Here is a 23,123-nt window from a genome sequence, read left to right as displayed (position 1 = left end):
AAGGATGTCTCTTCTCAAAGGTTCTCAGGCTCTGCACCAGGATCAATGGATCATCACCTTCACCACACCAGGAGGACGCTCCAGTCCATGAGCAGCGGGGCACAAGAAACACCACAAGGATCACTCCATTTCTTGCCCACAGTTGGTCACCAGCCCCCCCTGAAACCTCCTTTCTGTTTGTCACAGAACCCTCTGAGGTTCCTTTTCCTGAGGCAGCGGCAGGTTTCACTTGGTGCCTCCCCAACCCTCACACAAACCCCGGTCCTGGTGCTGCCAAGAAAGGGCTGAGCTGCTGCCCTGGCCCAGCTGGATGGGAGGGGAGGAGAGGGGAGCATTGGTGGTCCCTACCCAAAACCACATTCCTGGACTGAGGATGTGCCACCCACTTGGCAACCACAGGCATCCTCAGCCTCTGGGTAAGGGAGGGTCCAAGGCCACACCCCATCCCTGGAAGTGTCCAAGGCCAGGATGGATGGGGCTCGGAGCAGCCTGGGATAGTGGAAGGTGCCCTTGCCCACGGCAGGGGGTGAAATGGGATGAGCTTTAAGGTCCCTCCCCACCTAAACCCATCTGGGCTTTCCATGACTCCAGCAAAGGCAGCAGGACCGTCTGGAGCAGAGCTGAAGCACAGGAATGAAATCAAAGGCTGTAATTTCATTCCCTGAGGGTGGGTGAGGGTGATGGAGGGAGGGAAGGATGGGTGGGGCATAACTAATTACTCACACACCTCTCCTTGCACCCAACCCATCCCTTTGAGACATCAGAATGTTGCTGCGGGCAAAGGAGGAGCAAGTCAGCGCAGGGGCAGCCAGGAGAGGGGACAAGGAAGGAGGCAAGGAAAGAAGAAAGGGGCTTTTTGATCCTCCTCAGCATGTGAGGAGCCAACACCTCGATGCCCTCTCCCCACCTCACCCACAGAGAGTTGTAGCTCCCCAAAAACTCGCAGAGAGTTACTAAATTTCACATTTCTGTGCCCTCACGGTAAAATGGATTCAGCAACGTGTCAGGACACGACTGAACAAACGGAGGAATCAAGATCTATCTCGAGTTGTGCCAGGGGAGCTTTAGGTTGTGTATTAGGAAATAATTCTTCACCAAAAGGGTTGTCCAGCCCTGGCACAGCTGCCCATTCCCATCTCTGAAGGGATTTAAAAGCTCTGTGCATGTGGCACTTGGGGACAGGGGTTAGCGGTGGCCTTGGCAGTGCTGGGGAATGGTTCATCTCCATGGTCTTAAAGGTCTTTTCTGATATAAATGATTCTGTGATTCATCCTGCTCCAAAGGGCCAGGCTTTTATCCTCCAGGGCCCTCTTTTGCTTTTTCCATGTTTTATCACCTCCTGGTTGCAGGAGAGGAGCCTGGGCTGCTTAACAAACACCAGTCCATGGAGTCCAACCCCTGCAATGAGCAGCGACATCTTCAACCAGATCAGGGGGCTCAAAGCCCCATCCAACCTGACCGTGAGTGTTTTCAGGGATGGGGCATCCACCACCTCTCTGGGCAAGCTATACCAGTGTCTCTCCACCCTCATCATAAGAAAATTCTTCCTTTTATATAATCTAAACCTGTTCTCTTGCAGTTTAAAACCAATGCCCCTCATCCTATTGCAACAGGCACTGCCAAAAGAATCATTAAGGTTGGAAAAGACCTCCAAGATCATCGAGTCCAACCTTTGATCAAACACCACCTTGTCAACTAGACAAGGGTGTATTGGAGGGAGGAGGGACAAGTGACTGTGCTGGACCATGTATTAATGGCCCACAAAACCTCCCAGACACAGACACTCAGCATCCCTCAAGCCTCGACGTGCAATTCCAGCCTCCGGGCTTTTGGAGGCTTCATCTGCAGACTTTGGATCAAACCAAGGGTTACAAATCTGCAGGTGACGCTGCCAAGCACGGCCTCAACTCCCCCAGGGGAGCTCGAGGCCTGTAAGAGAGCACATCCCTGGCACCCCCAGCTCCCCATACCCCCCATCCCATGCTGCCGCCGCCACCGCTCTCCAGGCAATTCCCTGCCCGTGCCCGGCACCCTGGAGAGCTGGAACCTGGTTTGAACTGGCTGTTCAATCGCACTCTGCTCTACAATTAACCAAATTAAGGTAACAAGCTCTGACATAAACCCCATTTGCTGATCCTGCCAGCTGCCAAGACTGCAGTAATTGCGCCGGGTCAGCCGGGGCCTTGCTGTGCGAGGGACTGCTTTGGGTCGAGGAGCTGCATGTTCAGACCTTTTCTTTAAAAATGTTCATTTGCTCCCCAGTCATGTCTGTTCCGGTTTTAATGGCACAGCAATCTACTCTTGCAGAAAGCATTTCATGATAATTAAGGATTTTTAACTTGCCCAAACAGCGAGGAGAGGGAACACGGCCACGGAGAGAGCTCAGCACGAGGAGGGGGGAGAAACCCAGCCAGGGAGAAACGTGGTGTATGTACCAAAATCCCCAGAGGAGATGATCCACTCAGCTGCTGAGCCATTTCCTGAGAAAAGCAGCGAGAATTCAGTGGACTGAGTCAGAAAAACAAGAGAGAGGCAGGGGCCAGGGTTAGGAGCATCCTCGGAGCTCCCAGGAAGCACAGCTCGGTGCCCACAGGAGCTGTTTGCTCCCCTCTGCAGCCAGCTCAGCATCAGGCAGCTCTCAACAGCAGCCTTTAAATTGGGGTCCTGGAGCAGAGGTGTTTATGGCCTGGAAGACACAGCCATGACCTTGCAGAGCAGGGAGGGCATCCAAGGAGAAGTCAGAGCTCCTGGGTTACATCCCGGTCCTCACCAATGGCTGTGGACAGGCCATGACCCTTCCCCCCATTTCAGCTACTTCCTTCTGTTTTGTGCAAAAGTGCCTCTCTCCCAGGCCAGACAACGTGCTGACACCTTTCCCACCTCCTCTGCATCCTGCTGATACATCAGAAACCTTTTCCCCTCCTCCTCCTAAGCAAACACCTCCCGATTTTCACAATCTGTGCTGCCAGAATGTTTGCTGATGGGAAATAAGGCAGCAGTCCCAGAAGCCCTGGAGTGATGCCTCTCCAGGAGCCACTGAGTCCAACGGCACTGCAGAGACCCTGCAGGACGGACAAACATGCATTTCCACAGCATGGAAAGGCATTTCCTCCTTGTCTATCCCCATCCAGGCAGAGGAACAGCAAGGTGCAAACCCTGAACAAACCACCCAGTGGGTTTCCATCCACTTCCACGAGCTTGTTTTCCCTTTTCATATCTGCACCAACAGGTTCAATTCACATCCATAAAAACCCGTGATTGAGACTGACAAACAGGAATGAGCCACTGGAGGGGCTAAAAGAGCCAACCAGCTCAACATGCAGGAGAGCCAAGAACATTTGGGGAGGGCAGATCCTCCAGCACCACAAGCACCACTAATTTCAGCCCAGCAGTCGAAGGCTGTGGGAAAGGATGAATTTAAAGTGCAAGGAAAAGTCCATGTGGACACACAGACGTGGAGACAACAACTGCACTGATGCACCTTTGGCATGACCCAGAGACTCAAGGGAGGCAGAGAGAGATCAGACAGAGCTGCAAAGCAAATACCAAAGTATTAACTGCTCCCCATTAAATGTGGCTGCATTGCTGGGATAGCTGCACTTGGAAAAATGACAAGCCAACGGAGCCTCCTGTGTCAGCTGCCCTAAAACCCACTCAGGGGCGAGCAGGGTCCCCACTGACACATCCCAGATGCCCTCTGAGCCTCCACCTTGATCCAGCTTTGCACCTGGCATTTCATCCAGGATATCCAGAATGAACACCCTGCAATGCACAATTCCTTGGCTAAAGCAGCTTTTGGAATGTCAAAGGCACAGTCCCAGTTAAGACAGCGCTGAGCCTCCATCTGCAAAGTCAAACAAACAACAGCTCACAACATTAAACAAACAGCTCACAGGGTCCTTAAAGCTCGATATTAAACAAACAACAGCTCAACAAACAACAGCTCACACCATCCTTAAATCTCAATATTAAACAAACAACAGCTCACACCATCCTCAAAGCTCCATATTAAACAAACAACAGCTCACATCACCCTTAAAGGCCGAGCTTCCAGCTCAGTGATCAAAACAATCATCACAGGTCACTGACGAACTGTTTCTGTATTTTGAGCTGTTGTTTCTTTTTTAGTTTGGTTGGTTTTTTGGTTTGTGGGGTTTTTGTTGTTATTAAATGCATTTATTTATTTTTGGACAGGCCACTTCACACTTGTACAATGCAAAAGCCCAAAGAGGCTGAACTCTACCCTTGAATCCCTAATTGCCAAAAAATTTGCTGAGCAGAGAAGGCAAGAAAAGAATTGTCTGAGCAGAACCAAAGTGCTGCTCCCCTCAAGGAGCACCTGGGCTGGGCACTGCCATCCACCTCTGGCTGAAAGAGAAATCCAGGATTAGAGAGTGAGAGGCCCATAAAATATAATTGCTGTATCAGCCCTCCAGCGTTTGACGCCTGATTCATCTCCAACATATGGTTGATGTGATTTAGCGGGGCAGGATCCTGGCAGCTTTCCCAGCTTCCCTGTCTGTGGCACAGTATTCCACTCTCCATGTGCCCTGGGAACCAGAGGGAAGTGCAGCAAAGCTCCCGTCAGAGCTCCCTGCTGGAAAATCCCGTCCCAGAGGCATTTTGGAATGCCCAGGAACAAGAAGCAGCACAGGCAGCTGCAGGGCATGTTTTCCTGCAGTCCTTGGTGCCTCAGGCCCAGCATGCAGGGACACACTCAGAGGCTTCAGGGATGTTCTGATCCAATCCATTGGATTTGGCTCCTGACTCCCAGTGTGAGTTAGTCACGAGCTGGCTGGGTGAACACCCACCTGCTCTGCCTTTGGGCTCCAAACTTCTATCACAGCTTCATCACCAGTTGCTCCTCATATCCCAGGCTGTGTCCAGGATCCACTCCCTTGGGAGAGCTGGTTCCTCCAGGCACAGACAAAGGCACTGCTGCACCCGCCCTCAACCCTGGGAGAGCAGGGCACGACTGATCGTGAAATCTGGAATGGTGTGGGTTGGAAAGGACCTCAAAGTTCATCTTGTTCCACCCTCTGCCATGGGCAGGGACACCTTCCACTATCCCAGGTTGCTCCAAGCCCCATCCAAACTGGACTTGGACACTTCCAGGGATGGGGAAGCTACAGTTTCCCTGGGCAGCCTGTGCCAGGGCCTCACCGCCCTCACAGGGAAGAATTTCCTCCCAGTATCCCATCAAAACCCCCTCTCTATCAGTGTGAAGCCATTCCCCCTTCTCTTTCCTCTCCAGGCCCTTGTAAATAGTCTCTCTTCACCTTCCTTGTGGGCTCCCTTCAGGTACTGAACACCGACCTGCTGATCAGGTTCACACCACGATCCCTTCAAAGGAAAACTCATGGAGATTCCTTCAGCCAGGCAAAGTCCTCAATCACGTCCCGAAGGTCAAAAGTGATTAAACACAGGTGCAAACCCCAGAGAATTTGGACAACGACCACTCTTGTTCCCCTTCAGTGTCTGTCACTGCACTTTGAGACCTGGGGAAGCCTGAAATTTTAATTACCAGCCCTAAACTCCACTTTTCTTGCCAGGACCCCTCTGGAACAGCCCAGCTGTGTCCTCGGTTGCTGCTGCAGAGCTCACTTGGGTCTCACTCTGGGTCTGACTCCAGGGGCTTTTTTTGGACATTCAACTGACATTGCCTCTGGCAGAAGAAAAGAAAATCTGTGAGGAAAGGAAGAGGGAGTAAACTTACCCTCTCTCTTTCCTAATCACAGGATTCATCACCAACAAAAGGCAGGAGAAAAAAGTTTGGACTGAGAAGTACGAAAATAACCCTCACAGGGAAAGACAGAGACCAAAGGGGCGTTTTCTAACAAAAGGATTTGATAAATGAAAGCAGCTCCCAGATGTGCCAAACCCACAGCACCCAGACATTGCCTTGCACCTGGGGTACTAAAAGTGGCATTTTTAAGAGCCAAGCTCAGCACACTGAAGGCTTGAATCCTCCTTTTGGTACTTTCAAAAACTATTCTGTCTCAAGATCAGATGTTCCAGACACATCATCTCTGAACACCTTCTGACAGACAGTATGGGTGAGGGTGGCAGAGCTGGCTGAGATCATGCACAAGGAGACCCTGGAGAGGGTTGTCCAGAGAAGCTGTGGCTGCACCATCCCTGGAAGGGTCCAAGACCAGGCTGGAGGAGGCTTGGAGCAACCTAGGATAGTGGAAGGTGGCCCTGCCCATGGCAGGGGGTGGAACGAGATGGGCTTTAAGGTCCCTTCCAACCCAAACCATTCTGGGATTTTATGAAAAAAAAAAACACCAAATAAACCCCAAACCTCCCTGCCCAGTCTGAGCTCTCCATGGCAGATACTTGGAGTTAAATTTGCCCACTTTGTCCTTGATTTACCCCCTGCTCTACTGGTCTCTGACCAGCCCAAGGAAGGGAGTCGAGAGAGGAAAATGCTGCTACCACCAAAGAGGAGCTCGAGGCACCACAGACGAGGAATTTCAGCTCAGAAATTGGGCAAGAAGAAGGAAAAGGGACAATAAATAACGGGACAATAAATCCAATAAAAAGAATTCAATAAAATCAGTGTGAAATCCTATTTGCCCTAGTCCCAAATGCCCAATCCTGGGTTTTCAAGCAGAACTGCTGGTGAAGCATCACAGCAAGGGTTGCAGCAGCAGCCAAGAGCTGCCCCTCACTGCTCCAGCTGCCTGAGGGCACACAACACACTCCAGACACCCTGGGGCATCAGAACAGAAAAAAACAGGTCTGAAACATGTCTGTGTTTTGGGGTTTTGGAATTATTTGACATCAAAACCTTTTCTGATGACAGAATATCAGAAATTGAGAGCTGGTAAAATAATAGAACCAAAATGAGCCTCATTTTTATAACACGGGAGTGGAAAAATCCTGATCCTGTCTATGTTATAAGATATCTATATTATTTAAGTGCTGCAAACTGGTGGTTTAACACACCAAGTGCAGGGCTCTGAAATTTTAAAACACACCTCCAGCCCCACAAAAGGCTTTTAAAAGTGTAACTTTTGTATTAATAAAATAATTTCATCCCAAGTGGGGCAGTTACACTGAGACAAACTTTCAAGCAGTTGACAGACTGAGCAGGAAACCAATTTCCACCCTCCTTTTGAAGTGGTATGAAAGGAGGGATGGAAAACAGCTGCCATGGGGAGATCACAAGGAAACGCTCTTTGCTGTGTGGCAATATTGCCACAGAGTTCTTTGTCTTGGGATGTTACTGCCCCTCTGAAAATCAGGAAGGATAAACCCAGGAAAAGCCAAAAGCTGAATTGTGGGAGGTCAATACAAAGAGAAAATTTCTGTGAAATCGAAGAACTTTCCACACTTGAGCAAAAAATGTGGTCTTGCTCCTCTTGTAGGTTTATGGATTCTGTAAACACAAACCAGCAGTGGGACAGGAACCAGTAAAACCAGTTACTCCTCAGGGGAACACGACCCCACGGCCCCTGGAACAGCAGCCCCAGACAAACCAGCTGGGAGAGGATTTCACCCCAAAACCACCTGTCAGCTGGGGATGGATCTACCCAGCTGGGGGTGGGGAGAGCCCTCTTTGTCCAAAAAAAAAAACTGGAATGGGAACACAGGACACAAGGCCACGTGGAGGAGCAGTAAAGGTGTGGAAGTGTGGTTCTGAACAGGAAAAAGATGGAAAAAGAAGAAAAAAAAGAAAAAGAAGAAAAGAGACAATCTCATGATGTATCCCTGCTAAAAGCACTGGGTCACCTGGCATGATTGAAAGGAAAATGGAGCAAGGTGCAAAATGCAGGTGCAGCCTGAGGAAGGGCACAGGAAAAGGAGCTTGTACATTCTTAAGGACTTAGCAGAGAGCTTGAACTTCCCTAAGGAGATTAATAAAATCCATGTGAGACTTCAGGCAGAATCCCAGTTGTAAAACAGGAACAAGGTGTAAACCAGCAGCCTCTGTAGATCCCAAGGATCCCACTCTGATCCAGCTTGCTTCCTGTAGAGTGTTGTGTACTCAGACTTTGTTTTCAGGTGTTCTTATTCAAGAATTGCTTTTGATCTGGCCATCTTTCACCCTGCCTGGAGCTGCCAGGTGGTTTAGCAGGAAACTAAATCCCATGGAATTGCCTGTACTGCAAGGCCCTGCTTGTACCTCCCCAGAGCTGAAACTAAAATCAACTTCACAGGAAGTAAAATAACACAAGAGCAGAGGGTGAATGTTTCTGTGCACAAGACAGAAATCTCTTATTGGCTCCAGATACAATACAATTCATGGATTTACACCTGAGGAACCAGAGCAGAAAGTGGTTCCACCTGAACAAAAGGCCAAAAGAACAGCACAGAGGGAGGGAAGGTGGCTCTGAAGATGCAAATTAAGATTATGTGTGCAAACAAAGCACAGTTGTAAAGGTCTTTATGTTAACGAACTAACAGAGATTTATGGTGACTTATCCTCCTAAGAGACAAAAAACAGTTCAGCAGAGCAGGCTGGGCAGTTGTGGAGGGAGGTGTATTTTGTGATAAGCCCCAAACAATGTCCCTGTTGAGTGTCAGCACCGAGCTGGAAGAAAATAAAACCTCTGACAAAGCAAGAAATTCTGCAAAGACAGCACTGGCTCCCAGGGCTGAGACAGGACACAAGCACACACAGACACACACACTGTGCAGAGACAGGATTCCCTGGAGATCTGATCCCCATTTAGCAAAAAAGGATTGTACTGTTCCCTAAGAAACATTTATTTCCACAAAACTAGCACACACACACACAAAAAAAAAAGCTTATCTGTGAGGATTAACTAATCAGATGGGCTTGGAACAAAATACATCTCTGGGTTTGCGAGGATTTTATGTGTGTGGGAAGCAAACAAGTGACACCACCAGAAAATGTGCTTTATCTTCTCATTTTTATCCTCTTTTCCAGGTGCTGGCTGACAGGCATGTGCCAGTGCCAGTTGAGAGCTCCAATATCTCTGTTCCTCATGTGGTCCCTGCAGCCCTGCCCGACCCAGGTGGCCCTGGGTGACCCACGGGCTCCACCAAGTTATTCCATACCCAGAGCAGGATGAAGGGAAACATGCAGGGGCAGTTTGTGGAAGGATTAAAATGACCAGGAGTGGTTTACACATGATCTCTACACACAGATAACTGTCTGTTAGCAAAAAGCCATGACCAGCCCGAATCAGAAAGATTTCTGAGTGCAACAGCACCAAAATTTTCATTCTCTGGAGACTTTCCTGCAATCCCAAAAGGAGGGGCCACAGTGACTGTGAAAGTGGGAAAGAGCTTGAGTCGTGCTGGGTTCCATTAGTATGAAATCAAGCCTAAACTGTGGCAGAAACACAAAGTCTCCCAAATAAAGTGCAAAACCTCAGCAAAGGTCAGCAAAGCACGAGCTGGAAAAGGCCCCCCGAGCGCAGCAGAGAACAAGCAAGGTTTGTGAAGCCCTTTCTGCCAGCCCTGAAACGCTCAGGGTGGGACTCCTGGGCTTTCTCCCTAATTCTGCTGTGAGTCCACAGCACTCCCCCAAGGAAAAGGAGCAGCACTCACCCTTTGCCAGCTGCACAAAGCCGAGGATGATGATGAGGGCCAGCGCCAGCAGCTTCGCCGCAGCAAAGGCGTCCTGGACACGGGTGGCAGCTTTGACACTGTAGCAGTTCACGGCTGTGAGCAGCACTGGGGACACACAGGGACACACATCAGCACCAGGGAAACACTTCATGGGCAAGACAAATTATGACAAATGTTTAGATTGGATATAGAGAAGGAATTCTTGGCTCTGAGGGGGGTGAGGCCCTGGCACAGGTTGCCCAGAGAGGCTGTGGCTGCCCCATCCCTGGAAGTGTTCCAGGCCAGGTTGGAGCAACCTGGTCTAGTGGAAGGGGTCTCTGCCCATGGCATGGGTTACAAGGAGATGATCTGTAAGGTCCCTTCCAAGCCAAACCATCCTGTGATTCTATGATTTGCTTTTCGCTAAAACTTAACCCATCAGAAAGTCTCTTCCTAAAAAAGAAACTAGACAAGAGCCAGGCTCTGCAGCCTCACACTTTACAATTCCACACCTGTTTTTCTCAATAGGTGATTTGAATAATCTGCATAGTCCTTGTGACAAGGAACAGCCCTGAATTGAAAAATACACTTCTGAGGGCATATACATAAAAGGACTTGTCAGGTTCAAAGTGCCCGGCCCCAATGCCTGTTCAGTCCATCCAATTTAATGTTGCTTTTGTGTGAAAACAATGTAGAAATGTCAGGACAAGCTTCCAGGACTGATTTATACTTATTTTATACCAATAGCACCAAAAAACAATCAAGGCCAGACCATGCTGCCCCAGCCTGGACATGAAGGAGGAGCTGTCCCCATCCTGACCCTCTGGGATACAACACAAACAACACCTGCAGGTCAGTGGGGCAGGTGGGAAGAGAAGCTGGATCTGTGGAAATCCTCATCCTGTGCCTGACCTGCTTGACCAGCAGTGCCAGGGATGGCTGTGCAGGGTTCAGAGATGCTCCCCAGGGCCAAACACAGAGGGGATGCTGGAGAGGATTGCCCAGGATTGTGCTCATTCCCATCAGCATTCTGCTTGCCAAGGAGCTCCCATTTCCTACAAGTTGCCCTGTGGTTTATAGAACCAATCAAGCCTGATTTCCAACCTTTTTTTTTTCCTTATTTCCCCCCAGCTCTGTATCCTGCTCCTGGCACTGTGACCCTCCTGCCAGGCACGGCACAGCCTGAGCCAGGGCTTGTCCAAAGCCACAAAGCTGCTCCTGGCTGAGAGAAAATAATGGCTAAAACCTGCTGCTCTTCCAAATCCCTTACTATTTTGGTGCCCTGCTCCCTGCCCAGAGCCTGTTGCTTGTTTATAGAGATGGGCAAATGTCACCCCAAGGGTGACAGTGCCCGAGTTGACAGATGCCCTCCCCTCCTGCTGCCTCCCTTGTGCACAGTCACCCCTCGCTGTCCCCTCACCAGCTTGGCAGCAGCCCCTGGCCCAGCTGGTCCCCAGCAGCTCAGGGAGGAGCAGAACTCAACTCTTCTTTGGGAGCTGGAGGCTTTTCCCTGCGGGATCTTTTTCCTGCTGGCCTCTGCCCTCGGGAAAAGGCTCTTTTCCCACACCCTGCAGCTCATTTTCCCAGGACCCCACTGCCTTGAACAGACCAAACAGCTGCACCCCAAAACATCCAGATCCCCCTCTCCTGAAGTCATGGGCTGGATCTGCACTCACAGTTTAAAGCCCAGAGTATCAGATCACAGAATCACAGAGTGGCTGGGGCTTCTGTGGAGCCTCCTGCCCTGCAGGTGTGGAGAGAGGATCGATTTGGATAGTAGGAGAATCCACCCTAAACTGGATTATTCATAGAATCCCAGACTGGTCTGGGTCGAAAAGGGCCTTAAAGCTCATCTCATTCCACCCCCTGCCAGGACGGGGACACCTTCCACTATCCCAGGTTGCTCCAAGCCCCGTCCAACCTGGCCTTGGACACTTCCAGGGATGGGGCAGCCACAGCTTCTCTATGCCAGTGTCCCAGAACATGATGGATTTCAGGATCATTGGCTCCTTGCAACCCCCCACTATTCCATACAAGATCATTCAGTACAAGAGCCATTTCAACATAAGAGCATTCAAAGTCTGGGGAAATGAAAGAGCTGGATGTCTTCACAAAGCAAACCCCATGATCCACTACGTCCTACAAGTGAGAAGTAAACAAGGAATTTGAGACTGACTTTGTTTTGTACCGTGCCCTTCAAGCCCCCTGGGGAGTGTGGGTGAGACTGAAAGGTCCCAGACCTGGTTCTGGGGAGGGACAAACCAGGCTCTAGCTGAGCTGCTCTGGCTCATGGCCAAGGGCAGGAGGAGGATCTGTGCCCATCCCTGCCCCAGGGTCCCTCCACCCCACACTGCTCCAGGAAGATATGGAGCAACTACAAAGTCATCCCATGCCCAGGTTTGGAGGCTTTTCAGCACCCAGAGCAGCCCAACACTATCTGTGGGCTGCAGGGTCACAGCTCTGTCACCTCCACAGAGATTGGGACACATCTGCCTCCAGCAGGAGCTTAAAGGGATGTTGTCAGATAACAAGGAAGGAGAAAATAAAGGTTAGGCAGGTCAACTTATGTCTGTGCCATGGAGGGAGAGAAGAAAACACAGCACAGCTCACAATTCTCCTACTAAATGCACGTCCAGTGAATCCTAACGGGGAGGGAGCCGAGGATCCAGGATTGCCTTTGACCAGCGATTATGCTAAAAATAAATCTTCCCTTGTTTACAGAGGGATATTTAAAGGATGAGCTCAGGCAGCTAAAAGCTTCTCCCGTGGGTGAGGACAGCCCTGAGAGGTGTGACAGTGACATTCCCTTCCCATTTAGGCATTCTGTGTCCAGGACAATGGATGCTTTGGCCTCCACTGAGATACTGATTTTTGGGGCTGTTTTTCATGTTTTGGTTTTGAACAGACTCCCCTAGACAGATTGTGGTGAAAATAAAAGGCAAAAGCTTCCTGTACAGTCCAAGTGTCTGAACCCAGCCCTAAAATCCCATCGGTGCCAGATAAACAGGCTCCCTAAAAATAAGAAAACACTTGGGGTTAGAGACTGAAGAAGGCTGAGAACTTCTGCCACTGCCCTGAGCCAGAGCCCTGCAAAGCCCCTCTGCTTTGCTTTTCCCACTAGGCAATAATAATAATAATATTTGTCTTTCCTAAAGGAGCGTGGGGGAGTTACTCCACTCAAACGCTTTCAACATAGGAAAGGCTGGAAAAAACCCTCAGCCTCTCCCATCAGGAAGAATCCTACAGAAAAACAAACAAACAAAAAAACAACAAAAAAACAACCAGGATAAGAAGTTTTTCAGTAAAAACTCCAGGACGAATTCCAGTGGCTGCTCAGCTTCTGAGGAGAGCAAGAGGGCTGGGATGTCTAAAAGCAGCAAGTTTGATTCCTTTGATCTGAGATGCTGCCCAGCCACGCAGGGGCTCCTCCTGGCACTGCTCCCTCACCTCAGATGAACTGCTCCCAGGAAAAACATGGGAAAGCTGCACAGCAACGGCTTTACTCTAAATCAGGGCAGTGATACAGCACAGGCAGAGATCAGCCTGCACTGCCCTAATTCCTGCAGCATCTTCCCTAAGGCTCCAGCCACCAGCCCCTGGCAGACACCAGCCAGGGAGACCTTTGGAGTGACCCACCCGGGCCAGGAATCATTCTAGGAATAAGGATTTCAGCATGACCTGACATGACACAGCTTGGCTGATCCAGCAGCCCCTCTCCAAAGGCTTTACATAATTGGGATAATAAGAGCTAGAAAGCTGCAGGGATGGCAGATGTAGCAGGAGGATGAATCTCAGGATGGTTTGGGTTTGGAGGGACCTTAAAGATCCAGTCCTACCCCATGCCATGAGCAAGGACACCTTCCATTATCCCAGGTTGCTCCAAGCCCCGTCCAACCTGGCCTTGGACACTTCCAGGGATGGTGCAGCCACAGCTTCTCTGGGCAACCTGTGCCAGGGCCTCCCCACCCTCATTGTAACAAATTCCTTCCTTACGTCCCATCTAAATCTCATTCCTTATTTACAGATCACTCTGGCACAAGCAGGACAGATCCTGTTGTTTCACTGCTGCAGAACGTGCTCACCAGGTGCTCTTCACCTGCTCCATCCTTCATCCCTTATCTTCATTCCAAGGTAACTTAAGCCACGGGGGAAGCCAGAAGCTTTCAAAGATAAATTTGGCTTTTTAAAGACATCAGCAGGTCTGGCTTCGATATTTACTCTGCCTAGCAGTCCCTGCTGCCTTCAGGCACGTCACTGAACCTGCTCCACTGGCCCTCACCTGCACAGCCAGGTAATTCCCAGGACTGATAGGAACAAGGACAAACTGACTAATCCAACAGGCCCAGGACTTTACCCCCCCCACCTCAAGTCACATTTTATAGCTGTATTCCTTTGAATGGGCATTCCAAGATCCCTCCCAAAAACACAATTCCTAGATGACAACAGGAGTAAATGCCTACAGAGCAGACACAGCAAGGGATTGGGACAATCCTATCTAGGACAAGTCCACGGCAGACACACTGAATGGAAAAACAGCTCCCGTGGGGCTCTGCCCAAAGCAAACAGCGGGAATGGAGCCCTGAGACAGGTAAAGCCGGGCCTGGCATTTATGATGCAACAGTCTTGGCAATATTCCTATAGGAAAAGGCAGGGCTGCAGCTTTTCCTGGATAATGGAGTGTGGACATGGACTGGGCACAGAGTAAAGACAATGCTCAGGGAGGCTTTGTTGGGGAAAAATAAATCAAGCAAACAAGCAGCTGAGCCACAACTCTGCATCACCCTCACTCACAGGGAAAAGGATCCAATTCCATGCCCTGGTGGGGCAACAGGAGCTCAGCACGAGATCTTCAGCAGCTTTTCAGCTGAAAAGGCTCAGGAATGAGTGTAGGAATCGCTGAGGTACCAGAATTTGTGCTGCCTGTGGGGTTACACCCCTTGGGAGCCCTGCACATGTCACCTGGGTCCTTCATTTCACCTCCCACAGGTTTCCCTGCTCCTGACCTGGAGTACTGCCGAGTATTTCCAAGTACACCTCTGTAACATGGATAAATGTGTGGAAGGAGCTGCTTTAAAGGTGTAAACTCATTAATTTGCTGCAAGTTGTCCATGGATTCCTGTGCGTGGTGCTACAGCACCGAGTGAAAATGCACAGTAGGGTGAGGAACTTGTGGAAAATAAGGGGAAGAATGAAGGGAAATTCTCTACCTCAGCTTCCCCACCAGGAAAACAGGGACTGTAAATTGTTCTATCACGCATGAGCCCTGCTTGTAACTCACATTTCCAAAGTGCTTGGCCCTTGGAATTGTAAGATGATGCTTCCATTTACCATCTGCCATTGGATGATGCTGATTTTCTCCCAGATTAGAATTACTCCCAGAACGGTTCCAGCTCCTCTCCATTCCCCATCCTACAGCTCCTTTCACTCCTTATGAAGTGCAGGTGACACACAAGGAGTTTTCTCTCCTACCAGTGATGGTACAAGCAGGTTTGAGGCAGAGACAAGACAAGCTGAGCCTGTGGCCACCAAGGAACAAACCCCAGGCACAGAACAGTCTGTGGGCTTTAGGGAACTGCGGCCTCAGCTCACCAGAGGCTGGAATTGAAAAGAAGGAGTTACTCCACACAGGACAAACAAGGAATTATGTGACCACAGTGGTTTAAACCATGAGAAAATAAATTCACTAAAGCAAAAAAACCCCCAAAAAACCCCCCCACCAATTTTATATCCTGGTGGCTATGATGCCACAATGTCTCCCAAAAGTTTCAGGTGACTACTTCCAGCAGCACAATCCAACATGAGACGTGCAAGGATGCAGGCAGAAAATAGTTGAGAAAATTTCAGCTTGATGGGTATTGACTGAATGTGCCCTGCAAGGTGATGAAGAGAAAAAGCAGAAGAAAAAAAACTTTGCAGGTCTTTCTTCAAGGACAAATCTCTGGAGAAATTTAACACCCAGGGCAGTCAGTCTGGAGCAGGGAAAGGCCTGGGGGCGCATGAGGCTGCTGGAAAGGAGCACTTGGCCCCGGAGCAAATGTGTCTATATTAAAATCTACTTATAATAATCAACATACCTGGCAACGGGTCAGAGTCTCCTTTTTAATTTCTCTTCCCGAAACAGGAATCGGGGATTGAGGCATCAACAAATGAGAGGAGAAAGCAAAGGCTGCCCAGGCACGGGAGTTTAAGGAAAGGGATCACCTCCAAATCCACCCCCTAAGACCACAAGTTCTGGGTGTCTCCAACAAATGGCCCCAGATACCCTGGAAGTGTCACAGCTCCATCTCCCCCCTGCCTTTCAGTTCCAAGGAGCTGGGAGACACAGAAGCTTGGGCAAGATGGGATGGGATGTTACCCTGTGATCCCAGAAGAATTTGCCTCCTCCGGTGCCCAAAATTGTGCAAGAATAAATTGCCAAGCACTTCCCTGCCATCTCTCTCCAGGGCTGTGCCAGCCAGTGCAGCACAGCCAGGGCCAAGAGGCAGCTTCAGGGGCTGGAATTTCACCACTTCCAGATACTGCAGAGGCTGGATCCCAAATCTGTATAACCCACCCACTGCTGTGGTACCAACATCCCATAATGACAGCGGTACACCTCATTCTAACTGTGTGGCACATGCAAACTACAAAGAATGTATCAACGTTAGAGGAGTTGACTCCTAACTAGAGGTAGCAGTTACTACTTTGTCTCCTTAGGAAGAAGCTTGTGATTTACTGCCAAAGTTTCCACGTGACATGATGCAGCAATTCCACAAAAAAGGTCGTTTTACCCACAGGAAGACAAACAAAATACAGAGAGAAAAGACAGGGAGAAAGAGGTTTTCCATATTTCTTCCTTTCCCAGCAAATTAACTATCACAAGCTAAACATCTCCACCATGGCCACCTTTTAGAAGTGTCTTCCTAACAGTGAGCAACACTTACTAAATATTAATACTTATTCATACATTAATTTAATATGACAAATTAAATCTTGCTAATATGCACATTAAGCCCCAAAGACACATCACCATCAAAATGGACCTGCAAAACCCATCCTACCTGGCCCACTATGAGGTTACAGTTCCACAGAAGCACCTTCCCACAGCTGTACTGAATTAGATCCCACAAATCCACAGGAAGGAGGCTGAAATACAGCACCCAGCGCCAAATCCTGGATCATGAGCTTCACCATGAAAAATTCCAGGCAGGTTTTGGGCTGAGTCATGTCACCTGTGCCATGCAGGGGGTCAGAATTCAGCTCTGCACCCTGGCTGGAAAAAACTGCTTCCTCATTCGCTGTATTTGATCCACTGGCCACCTCTGACATGGCACTGTGAGACTCCTGGAATGCTCAAAACAAGTGATTTTGCTCTGAATGACACTGGCCATGGAGGGTTTCCCTGAAAAAAACCTTCCCAATTTGTTCATGCCAGAAAGGAAAAGACTCTGAAGGATCTCAAGTGATAACATAAATCATCCAAATACAATAAAACTCAATGGGACATTCATTGTGAGAGCCAAGAAAGAGGTGCTGGAAGTGCAGTGGTTGCTGTGTTTCAAGAGTCCTCCAAGCCTTCATTGATTTCAGGAGGGTCTTGCGAGTGTCAGAGCCCATTTTCATTAACGCTGCTCTAATTAAAGGCAGATTAAAAAGGTAAGCTCAGCCTTGCAGCATTTGCCATCCAGCAGGGATCCTACAGATCCTTTCCCTCTACTCTGATCAAACAAGGGCCTATTTATTGATGCAGCTTTAGTCACTTAATCCACCTTTCTGAAGGAGAGAAAAATAAATCTTCAAAGCTTCACACCCATCTTGTCCTGGCAGATTAATTAAAAGTAGAGATGCTGCAGAATAAACCCCCCTGAGACAGACAGGGATGGGATGGGATGGGATGTATTCTGTGTTTGCCTTGCTCACCAGCTGATACCTGATGAGGTGAAAATCCACCTCTTCGCTTCAAGCACCTGGGCAAAGAGCTGAGCTTGGCAGATTTGAAGTAAATCCTTAACGCCAAATGAAGATTTTCCTGCTTTCAACATCTGTGACTTGTGGGGGAGATGCTGACACCGAACCTTCACTTACAGCCACGGCTGCGTCTTGGCAAGAGGTCAAGGATGTGTTTGTACCCTCCTGCCAAAGCCTGGCTTTGATTCCCTTCTCCTCCTCTAACTCACAAGTTACTCAGAGGGGTGGCAGGCACTTCCACATGACATGTGCTATTACACATGACTCAGCTCTGCTCTGGCTGCTACTAATTCTTTCACTATTTGGCCGTTCAAAACAAAAGAGACAAATGAGGAATTCATCATCATTTCCACGGAATTCCACGCTCGCAGGAGGAGTGCCCAAAATAATATTTCAGAAGCAGCAAAGAAAGTCTAAATAAATTGTGAAGAAGATTAAAATACTGTGGCTTTGGAAGCAGCAGATACTGCTGTGCTGGGGTTATTAGTGCCAGATTTGCACATATAATTAACAAGTGAGAAAAGAACTGAGCAGCAAACAATCAAACTGCTGATTTGACAGTGCAGATCAAGAATAAAATTATATGCAACAGAATATCCCTAGTTGGAAGGGACCCACAAGAAACATCAAGCCCAACTCCTGGTTTCTCGAGCTTCTGGAAAGCAGTTTATATTGTCAAGAAATGGGTAAATTATGGGACAGCAGCATTATCTCGTCTCCCTGATCTACAGGGAATTAATTTACTGTACGACAACTCAGACACCTCAAAATACATGGGAAGGTGCTTCTGTGCAAGTGGGAAATCTGCAAAATAACATGTGGAAAAAAGGAATAGCCAGGGGCTCTTTAACTGGCCAATTTGACACTTTGCATCCTTGAGCCACCTCTAGGACATGGTGTGCTGGGCTGTGATTTTTAAGGGTTTTTGTTAAGATTTGTCAATGGAATTTAAGAAATGTTAACACAAGTGGCAGCTGTGAAAGAGAGTCTGACTCACGTGCACCTGAGACAGGGAGCACGGAACCCTCAGGAGTTTAAATCTTTGCCATGTACAGTGTTGACACTGTACAGCAAATATGCACAGCCAGGACCTAATGGCTGTCCCTCATCAGCCATAGAAGGGATAAAACTGGTTTAGACGAGATCAGATTTGGGTAAATTCAACTTATTCTTGGGTTTTCATGCACAAACTCTGTTCCGTGAACTTTAAATTTTTCTGCTCCTCCTGCCTACACGGCAAGACTTTGTGTTTGTTGTCCCTTGGCATTTGCTGTTACGATTTATCAGCTCTAAAAATATCAGCCATACAATATCACAGGTAAAAAAGAAGATGCTGAAGTTCCTGAATTACCCATAATCTGCAGCTTGACAAGCATTCAGCTGAACTACCCAAATTCCTACACCCAAGGAGCACTGTAGGGTTCATAGTGGACATAAAATGAGCCAGGCTCAAGATGGAACAGCTTAGCCCACCTTGCTACAGGAAGACTTCCCTGTAGTGAATTCCCACCCTATGGTGTCTCATGAAAGAAGTTCTGCACACCAACTGTATGTAGATTACAATCTTCAGAGCAAAAAACACCTATTTGTAGTTAAATTCCACTCACCACCCACCTTGTTTTCCTCAGCACCTCCAGGAGAAGGAAATTCCCTATTCCAACCACTTTTTTTTTCTTTCATTCAAGACTGTGATTTGGAGTCTCTTAATGCACTAATTCAGCCTCTGGACTTCATTGTGGCAAATACCAAACAGCACATTATTTATCCAACTGTTCAACACCAGTGAAGTGGAAACAAATAACTTCTGTTATTTCTCCTCTTACTAGAAAGCAGGCAGCAACTGCATTTCTTGTTGAGATACAAACTTTGCGAGGGATAGAGCTGGGACTGCTCTAGAAAGCTGGATTTTGGACACTGAATTCCAGCCCCAAGTCCCAGACTCCTCTATTGCCTCCTAAACTGCTCTTCCCTTCTTTGAGAAAACTCATTAATGTATGTACTACAGCATACGCACAAATAGGTCATTTTTTCTACTCTATTGCTTTTGAAAAGAAATAAGTATCTCCCTGGGTAGCTGATGTTTGGAACAACCACGAAACAAAGCTGCTTGTTAGTCCGCACAAGTGTTGTGTGGCTGTTGAGTCCTTGGAGCAGATTTACTTCATTTATTGTTCCTAGACCATGATGTGGTTTTGGCAGCAGAGGGCTGGAAAGCTCATTCCAAAAAATCAAAGTTACCAAAGCTGACTTGCTGAGGGCGATGCAGGATGAACTAACCTTTTGTAGCAAAGGAGACAACCCCAAACTTAACCCAAAGCATAAACAAAACAGGAGCCAGCGGTGTGGGGGGAGTGGAGTTTAAAGGAGAAACACATGCAACTGAGGGAGATTTGGAGAACTCAAAACTCTATCCTTGGCATTTCAAGACAAAGGTTCAAGAACAAATTCTGCTTCAGGGAAACTCCTCACTGCCAGCAAAGGAAAGCTGGAGACATTTACTGGAGAAGCAGGAATGGGAATGAGATCTGGCTTCAAGAACTTGGATGCTGCAATCCACACTTAACCCCTGCTTTGGGGTTTGACCAATGAAATGTGAAAAGACACCTCCTCCTACCTGTTTTGGGAATGATCCTGCTGGTTAAAAGGTACTTATTATTAGAAACACGTTCTCGAAGGCTTTGGCAACTCCACCACGTGCTTGCACAGCAAAACTCTGCCATAAGGCAGTAAAAAAGCCCCTAATCAATGCCCTAATTCCCTGGCTTTTCAGAAAGGAACGGGAATGCCACGTCCACCCGTGCCATGCTCCTCTGGGTCCCTGAGGAAACCACAGTGCAGACTGGCAGGAAAGCTCCAAAACCACATTTGCAAAAGGCAAGACACCCAGGAGCAGAACTATTTCCTAACCCCGGTGAAGCTTTCTTAGTTGAATAACTGTATTTCCTTCATACGTGCCCTACACGTGGTGAAAAACCTGGATGCAAATCCACATGCCTATCTGTGTACCCTTACATTCCTCAAAATTGATGTGGGGACTGAGGAAGTTTTAATCTTGCCCAGAGAAAGTACAATCCACGGCCCTGTCTGTTATTAATGCTGTTATTACTAACGAGCCGTGTAATTTACCTCCCAAAGCCTCGGTCAGTGTGGGTATAAAGATATTTACAGACAGTATATCTTCCCGTAACGACCACGTGCTGCAGCTTTTGGATGCCTGGGATCCTCAGAGGGGGAAGGAATCTAACACAATCCCCTTGGAAAGGGCAGCACGAACAAGCAGCCTTCTCTTCACAACTTCAAAATGCAAAAAGAAAAAAGATCACCTGGCTGTGATTTTGCACAGTGAATAAACGCTTTATAAAGCCCTCCCAAAAATGACATCCTTTCCCAACATACAGCTTTATAAAGGCCCAGGAAGACCAGTGGAGCAGAACAGACTGAATGGGAAATGAGGAGGGAAGGGCAGAAAATAGTCCTGTATTTAGAGGATGAGGAATTTGGATGGGGTGACTTTGCATTCACCAGAGGAACGGAAAATGAGGCTTGAGCAGCACAACTGCAGACTCCAAAATACCAGAGAGGTGACAAAAACTGCAGCAGGAGAGAGATCTGTGTGCATCAGTGGCCCTGAATTCATCACAGCGTGACTGAACTTCTCTGCAAGGCAACGCCTCGTGAGACAGAACGTTTGCTACCAAAAAAAATCCCCATAAAAACAGGTTCTGAGCGTGGTATCAGCGCACTCGCAGCCCAGGAACAGCTCATCTCCCAACTGGTGCTGAAAACAGCCAAGCACTGAGCACAGGCCACGTTCAGCACCAGTTGCTCGTGACAGATAATTTCCCAAGCGCTCGTTATCCCCACCTCTGTGTGCACATCAGCGCCCATCCCAGGCACCGCAGCACTGCGGGGCACCAGGGGATCGTACCCTGCCCAAACGCAGTCCTGGGGGAGAGCATGAGAAATCCTATTCCAGCTCCCAGCAAAAATGCACGCTGTATTTATTGCCCACTGCTCGCTGCATTCAGAGAGGCTCATTAACCTGCACCTGGCATTTGGGGAATTTTTCACTCCATTTATTTGGGATGGGGCCACGTTTCCTTCTGCTGCCACTCAAAACAGCCAGAGAAACTCGGTATGCACAGCACGGGAGAGATGGGGCATCTCCTCCGAAGTGATGGATGAGCACACTTTCTGGGGAAGGGGACGGTGAACGAGGAGCCACGTGTAGCAGGGCAGCAGGGACCCAGAGAGGGTCATAGAATCATCGAATGGTTTGGGTCGGAAGGGAATTTAAAGATCAGCGATGATCTTTAACAGATCATCCCGGTCCCATGGGCAGGGAGACCTTCCACTAGCCCAGGTTACTCCACGCCCTGTCCAATCTGGCCTTGGACACTTGCAGGGATGGGGCAGACACAGCTACTCTGGGCAACCTGTGCCAGGGACTCACCACCCTCACAGGGCAGGATTTCTTCCCAATATCCAACCTAACCCTACTCCCCGTCAGCTCAAAGCCATTAAATGGTACTTACGGACACACAGACAGGCCACCAGCTTGGCAGCCTCGTCGGGCACGGGGCAGGTGGGGAAGATGGGCTTGAGCAGGTATGTGGCGAAGACCAGAGCCACGATGTACTGCGAGGAGGGCCGGATGATGAGCAGCTCTATCCAGAGCTTGAGGAAGGCGGGCAGGGAGCCGTACACCTCCAGCATGTAGGCGTAGTCCCCGCCGGACTTGGTGATGGTGGTGCCCAGCTCGGCGTAGCACAGGGCGCCCACGATGGAGAACGCCCCGCACACCGCCCAGACCACCAGCGACAGCCCCGGCGAGCCGGCCTCCCGCAGCACGCCCGTGGGGGTGACGAAGATGCCGGAGCCGATGATGGTGCCCACGATGATGGCCACGCCGTTGAGCAGCGTGATGGAGCGCTGCAGGGTCACCCCTTCCCCGGAGCCGCACGGCGAGGGCGAGCGGGCGCAGCCGTTCTCCTGCGCCCCTCCGCCCGCCGCCCCCAGCATCTTCTCCATCGCCTGCTTGTCCTCCTCCTGCACCAACGAGGCGGCCGAGCCCGCCGGGCTCCTCTTCTTCACGGCATTGTCGCCGGGGCCGCCGCCGCTGCCCGACATGGTGGCGGAGCGGGGCGCGGAGCGGGGCGGGCACGGCGCGGCTCCGCCGCCACCATCGGCCGCCCCTTTTGTTCCGGCGGCGGTGGGCGGCGAGCGGCGGCGGGGCCGGGCTCCTTTCCGGGGGGAGGAGAGGACGAGGAGGAGGAGGAGGAGGAGGAGAGGAGGAGGAAGGGGGGTGGTGCAGCGCCCCGGGATTGCTCGGCAGCCGCTGAGCGCCCGCCAGGGGCAGCGGCGGTGCCCGCTCCGTGCGGGGCCGCTGCTCCTTGCCGGGGGTCTCCGCTTCCTACCGGCTGTGCCCGCTCTGCTACCGGGGGTACCTGCTCCGCTCCGGCCGTAACCGCCCCTTAACCGCGGTACCCGCTCCGTGCGGGGGGTACTCGCTCCTTACCGGGGGCTCCCTCTCCTACCGGCGCATCTCTCTCATCCCGACCCCCTCCCGGCGCCCCAAGACAAGGGAAGCGAAGCGGCCACCCCACATCTCTGCTCCCGGGTACAGAGGGGCGCGTTACCATCCGCTGTCC

At 49.8% G+C, this 23,123-nt stretch overlaps 1 protein-coding gene across 1 annotated transcript in view; it reads right to left on the bottom strand.

The window, feature by feature from the left end:
- SLC7A5 (solute carrier family 7 member 5) overlaps window positions 1–22,683 on the bottom strand; it is a 38,900-nt gene extending 16,217 nt beyond the window's left edge. Inside the window, exons 1-2 of the mRNA XM_027890397.1 lie at window positions 22,008–22,683; window positions 9,526–9,651 (exon numbers count right to left, since the gene is read on the bottom strand). Coding sequence (XP_027746198.1) covers window positions 9,526–9,651; window positions 22,008–22,602 — 721 coding nt within the window. The 5' untranslated portion in view covers window positions 22,603–22,683. The remainder of the gene's footprint in view (window positions 1–9,525; window positions 9,652–22,007) is intronic.
- Between the last annotated feature and the right edge of the window lie 440 nt (window positions 22,684–23,123).

This window comes from Empidonax traillii, unplaced genomic scaffold (genome assembly GCF_003031625.1).
Source record: "Empidonax traillii isolate 1590-97213 ecotype Southwest subspecies unplaced genomic scaffold, ASM303162v1 scaffold13:size3042203, whole genome shotgun sequence".
In the NCBI taxonomy this organism is placed as follows: Eukaryota; Metazoa; Chordata; class Aves; order Passeriformes; family Tyrannidae; genus Empidonax; species Empidonax traillii.
This window is presented reverse-complemented; position numbering and strand designations above follow the sequence as displayed.